General features: G+C 38.7%; 1 protein-coding gene across 1 annotated transcript in view; it reads right to left on the bottom strand.

Moving 5' to 3' along the window:
* AK5 (adenylate kinase 5) overlaps nucleotides 1–12,254 on the bottom strand; it is a 258,512-nt gene that overhangs the window by 192,096 nt on the left and 54,162 nt on the right. The window contains exon 6 of the mRNA XM_047083085.1: nucleotides 3,590–3,781. Within this exon, the coding sequence (XP_046939041.1) occupies nucleotides 3,590–3,781 (192 nt within the window). The remainder of the gene's footprint in view (nucleotides 1–3,589; nucleotides 3,782–12,254) is intronic.

The following is a 12,254-nucleotide window of genomic DNA, read 5'->3' on the forward strand; positions in this document are numbered from 1 at the left end:
ATTTGCAGCAACATGGATGGAACTGGAAGGTATTACGCTAAGTGAAATAAGTCAGTCAGAGAAAGACAGATCCATATGTTTTCACTCATAGGTGGATCTTGAGAAACTTAACAGAAGACCATGGGGGCGGAGGTGGAAGGTACAGAGAGGGAGGGAGGCAAACCATGAGAGACTCTTGGATACTGAGAACAAACTGAAGGTTGATGGGGGTGGGGGAGAGGGGAAAGTGGGTGATAGGTGTTGAGGAGGGCACTTGTTGGGATGAGCACTGGGTGTTGTATGGAAACCAATTTGTCAATAAATTATATTAAAAAAAGAAAACTTCTCCTTGACTATACTCTTTTTATTTGTTTTTATTTATTTATTTTGAGAGAGAGTGGGCATGAGCTGGGGAGGGGTAGAGAGAGAGGGACAGAGAATCCCAAGCAAGCCTGGTGCCATCAGCACAGAGCTAGATGCAGGACTTGATCTCAGGAACTGTGACATTGTGACTTGAACCGAAATCAAGAGTAGGATGCTCAACTGAGTCACCCAGGTGCACTAATCTCCTTGCTATATTCTGTCTCAGTTACTAAACCCAACAAATAGGAATTAATGAGCCTTTTGGTTACATGAGAATGACTATTTAAATAGGATACAAAAAGCGATGGTATTTAAAGGAAATACAGCTTCACCATGTTACCTATTTACAAATTCATCAACCTCAAGTATTGAGAAGCAATGACAGAATTTTCGTCTTAGTAATTTTAGGAGAATGGATTTGTTTGGGTAAACTATTATCAAGTATCTTCACTGCCTTTCTTATGTTTAGGTCAATTGCCAAATCTGCTGAGGGTTTGTGCTGTTAGGTTTCTTTCCCACCACCCTGTGCAGTGATGTTAGGGAAGGTGGTGATAATTAACCAATAGCTATGCACTGGCAGTTTAGGGATAAGTGTACTTGTATTTAAATGTTAGTGTTGATTCCTATGAAACTAAGTTAATTAACAAATAATCATTCAGCTTTGCTCATTTACTGGGAGCACAGTATGTACCAGGCAGGTACTGTTCTAGGAATTTGCAATATGTCAGGGAATAAAGTAAAGATCCTTACTTTTTGCTTATTTAGCAGAGTGTCTCGCACCCAATGGTTCTCAATAAATACTTACTAAATGAATAAATTAGGACGGGAAGGTCAAAGAAACAGAAAAAAACTACAGAGAAAAGGAAACATTTGGTTTGACCTATTAACTCCCAGTTTTTTAATTAAAATCTTGATATGCTTGTGATTAATAAGGATGACCCTTTTTATTTCTTGACTCATCTTTAAAAGCAGAAATGCTACCAAATATGTTGTAATTCCAAAACCAAACTATGATCCGCATTCTGAAGGAGGACATGTGATTCAGGATGCAGTACTTGCTCCTTTGTCAGACTAAATTTTCAAATTCTATTCCCCAGAGCTTAGCCTGTGTTTGTGTTCACCACTTTTCAAAAGGTGACTTTCCGAGGCAACTGTCCCAGTAATTAGAGGCGTTTATCTTAAAGTTTATTTGATTTTAGCAGTGAGGTTACAGGCTGTCATCCACATTGTTATTGACTCCCTCAATTAGAGGCAATGGCGTTTCACCTCCATGCAAAATATTAGTAAATTAACAATCCCCACTCTGCATTCATTTGGGAAATCTGCTTTGCTTGTGATGACGAACGTGACAAGCAGGGAGTAATCAGAGACACTCTGGTAATACCTTTAAGCCCTGCAAACATCAATTAAAACCCTGGCTCTGCACTTTGCAGCTGGGGGTTTGGTCTGTAGGGTAAATTTCTTTTTTCATGACACAGGCAGAAGTCAGCATTGGTAATTTACAAGAGAAACAAGGAACAATCCCAACAAAAAATAACCAGAGAAACATCCACCCTGATTTTCTTCAATCTTTCCTATTAATGTCTCTTTTAGACCATAAAATGAACTCTGGCACTGTGAACAATTTTCAGTTCAGATTTACAATTCTCTGGCATGACAGTTTTGACTCAAAAGCAAATCCTAAAAAATTTTTCTTTACAGTGCTATAAAGACTGCAAATAGATTTTTATTCAAGTGCCGTGACTGTCTCAGATCTAAGGGCATCTTAGTCTAATAAAGAGATTTTTTAACTCAGGAATTAAGTCATAGGAGCTCTGTGGATGAGCTTCAGTAGACTTACCTAAAATTAGTAAAAAAAAAAAAAAAATCTTTTGTGCATTTTATTAAGACAGAAATGCATCATTTTCATCAGATTGTCTACCGGGCCTCGTAACCCCACTAGACAAGAATCTCTGGTCTGATGAGAAGGACCCAAGGGCTGGAGGAAGAGTTCTGCTATTTCGCTACCATCCAGCTACAATGGAGCTGCACTGATGTTAGTGTCTTCTTCCCATAAAATGTTTTCTTCAGATGGCCAATGATTCTCTTTGTTTCTTCTATTTTAATACTTAAGTAGGGGCGCCTGGGTGGCGCAGTCGGTTAAGCGTCCGACTTCAGCCAGGTCACGATCTCGCAGTCTGTGAGTTCGAGCCCTGCGTCGGGCTCTGGGCTGATGGCTCAGAGCCTGGAGCCTGTTTCCAATTCTGTGTCTCCCTCTCTCTCTGCCCCTCCCCCGTTCATGCTCTGTCTCTCTCTGTCCCAAAAATAAATAAACATTAAAAAAAAAAATTAATACTTAAGTCTCCGATGTTATGAGATCACAATTTGGCTGAATCTTCACCCCTAACTTACTGTATTCTAATAACTGTATTAAGTAATGATTCAGTCTTTTCATTGGTACACTGAGTATCATCAACCACAGAAAAACTAATTATGAAAATATTAATATTTACATTGTTAATGGAGCAAAAAGATCAATGCCTTCCATTTTGAGACAGCATTACTTCTTTGAGCAAGTCAAACACTTAGGAAACTTTTTTGTGCCATTGGAATCTCATTTCCTTATGTGGTACATTGTAATAAAGCCTAACTTACAATTTAAGTCTAATATAACACTATGTCAGGTACGTGTTTTTAACTCTATCAGTTTTATCGGGTTTCCAAAGACACAAGAGTTGAGAAGTTGGGAAAGTACTACTTAAAATTATACAAACAAGGGGCGCCTGGGTGGCTCAGCCAGTTGGGCGACCAACTTCGGCTCAGGTCATGATCTCACCGTTTCCAGGTTTGAGCCCCATGTCAGGCTCTCTGCTGATGGCTCAGAGCCTGTTTCAGATTCTGTGCCTCCCTCTCTCTCTCTGCCCCTTCCCCACTCATGCTGTCTTTCTCTCTCAGAAATAAATAAACATTAAAATTATCCAAACAATTATTTAGAAATACTTTTTTATTTGGGGGCTAAAGAACTTTAAGGTTAAAATTTATCTTTTTTTTTTTTGTAAAATCAAACTAAAGTGAAAGTAGTTTCATCATTATGACTTAAAAAGGCAAATCAGGTAAAAAACACTGATTTTTTTTTTCCCATTGGATCGGCACCCAAGAAAAGCCACTTTTTTAAGGTAAAGAGGATTTCTAAATGAGAACAGGTTAATTAGACATCTGAAAGATCATTCCTGTAGTGGGCATGTATGTAAAAGTATAGCTAACTTACTGTCATGATGAGCCCCTTTTCCTGGAAGTATTTAATCAATGGAGCAGCGTTCTGCTTGAAGTTCATTAGTCTCCTTTGAGTAGCTTTCAGATTGTCATCCGGCCGCCCCTGTTGCTCTGCACGCTTCAGTAATCTCTCTTTGAGCCTCTGATTGGCACAAGCCAGGAATACCACCAAGTCGGGAGTACAGATCTGCAAAGAGCATCAAACAAGTAGACAAGCATTCAACACACCAACCAATGCAAGTGAGGGCAGTGGCATTCTGTTGAGGCCATCTTTGGCCCTCTATGTCTCTGCCAGTAGGGCTACTGCTCTATACAAGAGCAGGAGGAGCCATGGTTATTATAAAGGCATATGTTGTTTTGTTGTACTTTGCTTTATTGATTATTAGCAACCTTTTGTCTAACAAGTCTATTGACGCCATTTTTCCAACAGATGTGCTCACTTCATGGTTCCATGTCACATTTTGGTAATTCTTGCAATATGTGAAACTTTGTCATTATTACTCTATTTGCTATGGTGATCTGTGAACAGTGATCTTTGATGTTACTATTGTAATTGTTTTTTTTTTCAATATATGGAATTTATTGTCAAATTGATTTCCATAAAACACCTATTGCTCATCCCAAAAGGTGCCCTCCTCAATACCCGTCACCCACCCTCCCCCCCTCCCACCACCACCCCCCCCCCCATCAACCCTCAGTTTGTTCTGTTTTTAAGAGTCTCTTATGGGGGCGCCTGGGTGGCGCAGTCGGTTAAGCGTCCGACTTCAGCCAGGTCACGATCTCGCGGTCTGTGAGTACGAGCCCCGCGTCGGGCTCTGGGCTGATGGCACAGAGCCTGGAGCCTGTTTCCGATTCTGTGTCTCCCTCTCTCTCTGCCCCTCCCCCGTTCATGCTCTGTCTCTCTCTGTCCCAAAAATAAATAAACGTTGAAAAAAAAATTTTTTTTAAATAAAAAAATTAAAAAAAAAAAAAAAAAGAGTCTCTTATGCTTTGGCTCTCTCCCACTCTAACCTCTTTTTTTTTTCCTTCCCCTCCCCCATGGGTTTCTGTTAAGTTTCTCAGGCTATTGTAATTGTTTTGGGGTGCCACGAACCACACCCATATAAGATGGCAAACTTGATCAATAAATGTTGTGTGTGTTCAGACTGCTCTACCCACTGGCCACTCCCTTGTCTTCATCTTCTTGGGCCTCCCTATTCCCTGAGACACAACAATGCTGAAATTAAGCCATTAAGAACCATATAATGGCCTCTAAGTGTTCAAGTGAAAGCTGGAAATGATAGAGCTTAGTTAGGGAGTCATGTCAAAAGCTGAGATAGGCTAAGAGGCCTCTCGCACTAGTTAGCCAAGTTGTAAATGCAAAGGAGGGAAATAAAACTGCTACTCCAGTGAACACATAAATGATAAGAAAGTGAAACAGCCTTATTGGTGACATGGAGAAAGTTATGGATAGAAGATCAAACCAGCTACAACACTCCCTTCAGCCAAAGCCTAATCCAGAGCAAGGCCCTAACTCTCTTCAACTCTGTAAAGGCTGAAAGAGATGAAGAAGCTGGCAGAATAAAAGTCTGAAGCTAGCAGAGGGTTCATGAGGTTTAAGGAAAGAAGGCTTCTCCATAACGTAAAAGTGCAAGGTGAAGCAGCAAGTGCTGATATAGAAGCTGCAGCAAGTTATCTAGGTAAGATAATTAACGTAAGTAGCTTACACCAAATAACATATTTTCACTGTAGACAAAACAGTTATGTCCTTGAAGATGATGCCATCTAGGACTTTCTCAGCTAGAGAGAAGTCAATGCCTGGCTTCAAAGCCTCAAAGGACAGGTTGACTTGGTTGTTAGGAGTTAATGTACCTGGTGACTTTAAGTTGAAGCCAATGCTCATTCACCATTCTGAAAATTCTAGGTCCCTTAAGATTTATGCTAAATCTACTCTGCCTGTGATCTATCAATGGAACAACAAAGCCTGGGTGTGGCACATCTCTTCAAAACATGGTTTACTGAGTATTTTAAGCATACTCTTGAGACCTACTGCTCAGAAGAAAAGATTCCTTTCAAAATATTGCAATACACCTGGTCACCCAAAAGCTCTAATGGAAATGGACAATGGAATTAATTTTGTTCTCATACCTATTAACACAACATCCATTCTGTAGCCCATGGATCAAGGAGTAATTTCAATTCTCAAAAAGTCTTATTATTTAAGAAATACATTTTGTAAGGCTATAGCTGCGATAGCTAGTGATTCTTCTGATGGATCTGGGCAAAGTACATTGAAAACCTTTTGTAAAGGAGTCACCATTCTAGATGCCATTAAGAACATTCATGATTCATGGGAAGAGGTCAAAATATAAACATTAACAGGAGTTTGGAAGAAGTTGATCCCAACCCTCATGAGTGACTTCGAGGGGGTTCCAACTTTGGTGGAGGCAGTAAACTGCAGATGTGGTGGAAAGAACTAGAGACCTAGAACTAGAAGTGGAGCCTGAAGATGCAACTGAATGGCTGCCATCTCCTATTAGATTTTAACGGATGAGGACCTGCTTATGGATGAGCAAAGAAAGTGGTTTCATGAGATGGAGCCTACTCCTGGTGAGGATGCTGTGAAGATTGTTGAAATGGCAACAGAGGATTTAGAATGTTACACAAACTTAGCTGAAGCAGTGGCAGAGTTTGAGAAGATCGACTCCAATTCTGGAAGAAGTTCTACTGTGGGTAAAATGCTATCAAACACCATCACATGCTACAAGAAATTGTTTGTGAAAGGAAGAGTCAGTGAAGTGGCAAACTTCACCGTTGTCTTATTTTAAGAAATGGTTGCAGCCACCTCAGCCTTCAGCAACCACCACCCTGGTCAGCCAGCAGCCATCAGTATCGAGGCAAAACCACCCACCAGCAAAACAAGTACAACTTGCTAAAAGCTCAGATGATGGCTTGACTTTTTTTTTTTAAGCAATAAAGTATTTAAATTTTTTTAATGGTTATTTATTTTTGAGAGAGAGAGAGACATAGAGATAGAGGGGGCGGAGGGGCAGATAGAGAGGAAGACACAGAATCCGAAGCAGGCTCCAGGCTCTGAGCTGTCAGCACAGAGCCCAAAACAGCGATCAAACTCATGAGCTGTGAGATCATGACCTGAGCCAAAATTGGATGCTTAACTGACTGAGCCATCCAGGTGCTCCCAAAAAGTATTTTTAAATTAAGGTATGTACACTGGTTTTTTAGGCATTATGCTACGCGCACTCAGTAGACTACAGTCTTGTGTAAACATAACTCTTAAATCCAGGAAAACAAAAATTTAATCTGACCTGCTTCATTGTAATACTCACTTTACTTCAGTGGTCTGGACCTGAACCCACATCTTTCAGGCATGCCTGTAGTTCATATAAATGGCATTCCCCAATCCACAGAGCTATTTGCAGTGGCTTCCATATTTCTGGAAAATACTTTTCCAGACTACTTGTCTACTTCTAAATACTTGTGTATGTTGAAACAAGTTTCTAGGTTGAATTAAGAGCAATATAGGCAATGGGGCACCTGGGTGGCTCAGTTGGTTAAGCATCCGACTTCAGCTCAGGTCATGATCTCACAGTCCATGAGTTTGAGCCCCACATCAGGGCTGTGCTGACAGCTCAGAGCCTGGAGCCTGCTTCAGATTCTGCATCTCTCTTCTCTCTGCCCCTCCCCTGCTCATGCTCTGTCTCTCTCTGTCTCAAAACTAAATAAAAACATTGAACAGAAAAAAAGAGCAATATAGGCATAACTTTGCCAAAGGTATATTGTAAAATCCCCGATTTTAGAGGGGACATGACTACTGGGCCACAGATATTGTCTACAGTAATTAAGTACTGCTCCTATTAATGTTACTTGCTGCCCTTTTAGAAGTATTGGCTGTATGCAATGCCCAATGCTAAGTTATTTTCTTATGATATTGCTAAACTTTGCAATAATCTGCAAGGTTAATATTATCTCCAGTTTAAGATAAACAAACTGAGGCTCTGAGAAATGAGGTACTTGTCTGAGGTCACAAGGTCAGTAAGGTCAAAGCTGATATTTGAACCCAGGTCTGTCTGGTGGAAGGCCTGTGTTTCTTCTACTATTACTAAGAACCAAATAACCCCAAAGCCTTCACAAGTTTCTGAAAATATCAACAAATGACTTGAAAACAACCTATGAAACAAACGGTTCTTGTTAACTCAAGTACAACCAGTACTGCATTTAAAAGACAACATGGCCATAGAAAATGAATACAGTTTCTTGTTGAGGATGTGACAAGACAAAATGGCAGTTTTGCATAGTGGTTTAAAGAAATGATTCCAATTATTTTTGTCTCCTTACATTAGTATATTATTTGGGCATATACCCCAATAAATATAAAATATGCACATATTACCATACTAATATAGGATGTATGTTATAAAATATACACAAGAAATGCAATTTAAAAAGAATGAGATATAATAATTGTAATTCTAACATTTTTTCCCCACACCACAGTGGTTTGCTGTGTACACTTTAGAGACCACTGGTTGGAAAATGGACTCTGGAGGCTGGAAATATGCACTCCAGTTTTTGCCCTAGGACTTGCCAACTGAGTGATAGGCATATGGTTTAATTTTGTAAATCCTCTGTGTCTTGATCTATCAATAAAGATACACAGACCTACCTTGCTGAGTTACTATAAAGATTAAGTAAGATAATGTATGTGAAATACACAGCACATGGTAAGTGCTCAGTAAATTTTAGCCATGTTTATTATCTCTTGGCTTTCATGAGTGTAGGTTGTCCCGGTTTTCTTTTAACTTTTTGCTATTTATTTGTTTATTTATTTTCTTTGCTCACATTTTTTCCTCCTTAAGCCCACGAGTGGGCACCTTCCTTGAGGCTTAGATCATGTTTTTAGGTCATGTCTCCAGGTCCTCATTCTCTTCTCATTCTCTCAGTTCTCTTTTACTGCACTTTTCAACTACTACCCTTAGTGGATGGATCCTGAATCTACATTTTCAGCACTGACTTTCAATAGAATCCAAGTCCTGTATTTTCTTTTTTTTTTTTAATTTTTTTTTTTAACATTTATTTATTTTTGAGACAGAGAGAGACAGAGCATGAACAGGGGAGGGGCAGAGAGAGAGGGAGACACAGAATCTGAAACAGCCTCCAGGCTCTGAGCTGTCAGCACAGAGCCCGATGTGGGTCTCAAACTCATGGACCGTGAGATCATGACCTGAACCGAAGTCAGACACGTAACCGACTGAGCCACCCAGGCGCCCCCAAGTCCTGTATTTTCAAATGCTTTGTATGATGGCTCTACCTGTAAGTCTTCTTTTTTTTGGGGGGGTAGGTATTTTTTTAAAGATTTTTTATTATTATTTTGGAGAGAGAGAGAGTGAGCAAGCAGGGGAGAAGGGGAGAAAGAGAGAGAGAGAGAGAGAGAGAGAGAGAGAGAGAGAGAGAGAATCCTCAGCACGCTCCACACTCAGTTTGGAGCCCAATGTGGGGCTGGATCCCACGACCCTGGAATCATGACGTGAATTGAAATCAAGAGTCGAATATTCAACGACTGAGCCACCCAGGCACCCTTCTACCTGTTAAGTCTTAATGTTATTTGTGGTTTAGAAAGGCCAAAATCAATCTCAGCATCTTTTTCCGTAAATGAAATTCCTATCCTGCTTGCTTATTTAATTATTCAATTAATTAATTAATTAATTTTATTTTTATGGTATTTTTTATAGTAGAAACACTACTTTCCTAAATCTCTTAGTTAGGAGACTTAGTATCATTTCTAACCTTACTCATCAAAACTTTCATGTCTCCAAGCTATCAGCACTGCCTACGGATTTGGTCTTTGAAATACCACTCAGACTCCCCTTCTTTCAGTTCCCACTGTTGTTGTGTAAGCCACACATTAGCATAAGTGATTAAGAGCATGAATTTTAGAATCAGGTCATCCTGAATATGAATCCAGAATCTGCCATCTATTAATTTTTGTCCTTTGAGCAAACGGTTCATTTTCTCTGAGCTTCAGTTTCCTCAACTGTAAAGTATAAGACTCTCTATCTTTGTAGTTTAGTTATTTCTTAATTAAAAAAAAATAACTGCTAAATAGCTTTTGAAAAGCCTTAATAATTTAGAAAATCACTTTATAATTTTGGTGTGATATATGACAAAGAGATTATCTGAAGTTAAAACCTTTATTTTATCAAATATTATATGGGAAAATTTTTGTTTAATAAAATCGTTGGTAATATTTGGCCTCACTCAACATAAAAAATGACATTCTTTTAAATTTACTTTAAATAAATTATATTAGGAAGAAGACAATTTTGACAAGTAAAATATTGTATTATGCTTGGTTTGGTCATGATGTATATGAAAATATGGAAAAAATCCTGAATTACTAGCTCAATATTAAATGCAGAGAAAAACTTCTTGGCTTTTTAAATTCTTGCATTTTGTACTGAAATTCTTGTATTCTGCATTTAAACAAATGAAATGGTTTACTTTAATATACTTTGTGTTTTGTTTCAGACTACAGTGTAAGTGCTTCTCCCTACATAACACAATGAAGTAATGGATAGACTCATATATGTAATCACCATTGTATTTTGTCTTTTACTCTTAGGTTCTGAAATATTAGAGACAGTTTGAAATTTACGTAAGACTTTTTCAACTTTGAATAAAATTGCATTTTTTTAATTAAAAGACTTAAAAAAAACAATTTTAGGGGCACCTGGGTGGCTCAGTCGGTTAAGCACCCACGTGTGAGCAGGGAGGGGCAGAGAGAGAGGGAGACATAGAATCTGAAGCAGGCTCCAGGCTCTGAGCTGTCAGCAGAGAGCCCAATGTGGGGCTCGAACTCATGAACTGTGAGATCATTACCTGAGCCGAATTTAGACACTTAACCAACTGAGCCACCCACGCTCCCCAACAGTAGCCCATTTTAAAGGAAAAAATATTTGAATTGTTTATGTTTTTTTTTCCCCAAATAGAAGCAAACACCACTCTATTCCAAAAGATGTGAAGTCCTAGAAAGTTTTCATAAAATTCACTTGTGAAATGTTGAAAAGTATCACCAAACAAAGTGGATCTTTGGCATACATTTTCTTGCCCTAGGTTCTCAAAATATAGTTGCTGATTCAATGAATGAGTGAATAAATTAATCTTTGAGAACAAAAACTCAGATACTACCTTTGTCTACATAAAAGTAAGCTTCTCAATTGCTGATAGTATTTCTCCTAATGAATCAACTAAATCAATTTTTTTCCCTATAATTATATATACATGTGAATCTTCCTCTGTCCATTGACTTAAAGTCCCTTACCTAAATGATTACTCTGTTAAAAAGGACTTGTGCCTGCTTTGATAAGCAAAGACATATTCACCAAGTCAAACTGCCCAGTGAGCTTGCTTTATACTCCCTGTTCCTGGGGTGCCTGGGTGGCTTAGTTGGTTAAGCATCTCACTCTTGATTTTGGCTCAGGTTATGATTTCATACACAGTTCATGAGATTGAGTTCCGCGTTGGGCTCTGGGCTGACAGTGCAGAGCCCGCTTGGGATTCTCTCCCTCTCTCTAGGAATAAATAAATAAACTTAAAAAAAAATACTCCCTGTTCCTAATTATCAGTACTTTTGACTGGCCTATTCTTTATAAAGATATGTCAGAAGGCCTACACTCCATAATTCAGATCCCACTGTCAGAAACCAGGAAGCAAAGTACTAAAGACATAAAATTTTTAAAAATTTTTCTTAAAAAGAAAAGAAATAGAATATCATAGCTGGAACACAAACTGGATTCACAGAAACTAAAGGATGGAAAAAAACTTGGGAGGTTATCTGACCCAGATTAATGCCAAACCTGTAATTATTTCCACAGTCTCTTGACAAGTGATTTTTAAAGTTGGGCATTTGAACTTGAATGTTCTTGTGAGCATTTCTTGGGATAGGCACCTAGTAGTTATGAGGCAGCCCTTTTCGTTATGGGAAGGCTTAATAACTGGGAAGTCCTTTCTAATATTGGGTTCAACTTTCCTTCCCTATTCTGCCTACAGCAAAAATGTAAAATAATTTTTTTTTTTTTTATCCATTAAACATTTATTGAACACACTGCATTATCACAGAATCTAGATTAGGTCGTTATAGGAAAAAAGGATAGATAACTGTACTTCACTAACATTTAACATGGAAATACACTCTGGGCAGAGCTTTAAACAGACTAGGGGACTGGGGGACAAAAACTGGAATGGGTCCCACCATGGAGATGTTCTAGAAACTACTACTACTGCCCCCTTTTGGTTGGACTCCTAAAGGGCTATATCAGAGTATGTGTGAACAAGCCTCATAGGACTAAATCCTTTTAGAATCATCCCAAATTCTCATTATATTAGGTGATTAAATGTATTCAACAGCCAATTAGGCATAGCTGAAAAGAGAACGAGGGAACTAAAACAGCAGAAGAAAATATCCAGAATGAAGCAAGGGGAAGTGAGGGGTAGGAAAAGTACAGAACATAGCAAAAGAGAAATATAAGAGAATGGTTAGAAAGTTCTAGAGTAAGAGAGAAAATGAAGAAGCAATCTTTGACAGTATAATCGCTAAGAATTTTCCAAACTCACAAATAATGTCAAGTCTCAGATTCAAGAAGCAATCTAAAAGCCAAGCAGAA

This window comes from Lynx rufus, unplaced genomic scaffold (genome assembly GCF_022079265.1).
Source record: "Lynx rufus isolate CCGP_SWC_20201006 ecotype Redwood Valley unplaced genomic scaffold, mLynRuf1.p SCAF_2, whole genome shotgun sequence".
In the NCBI taxonomy this organism is placed as follows: domain Eukaryota; kingdom Metazoa; phylum Chordata; class Mammalia; order Carnivora; family Felidae; genus Lynx; species Lynx rufus.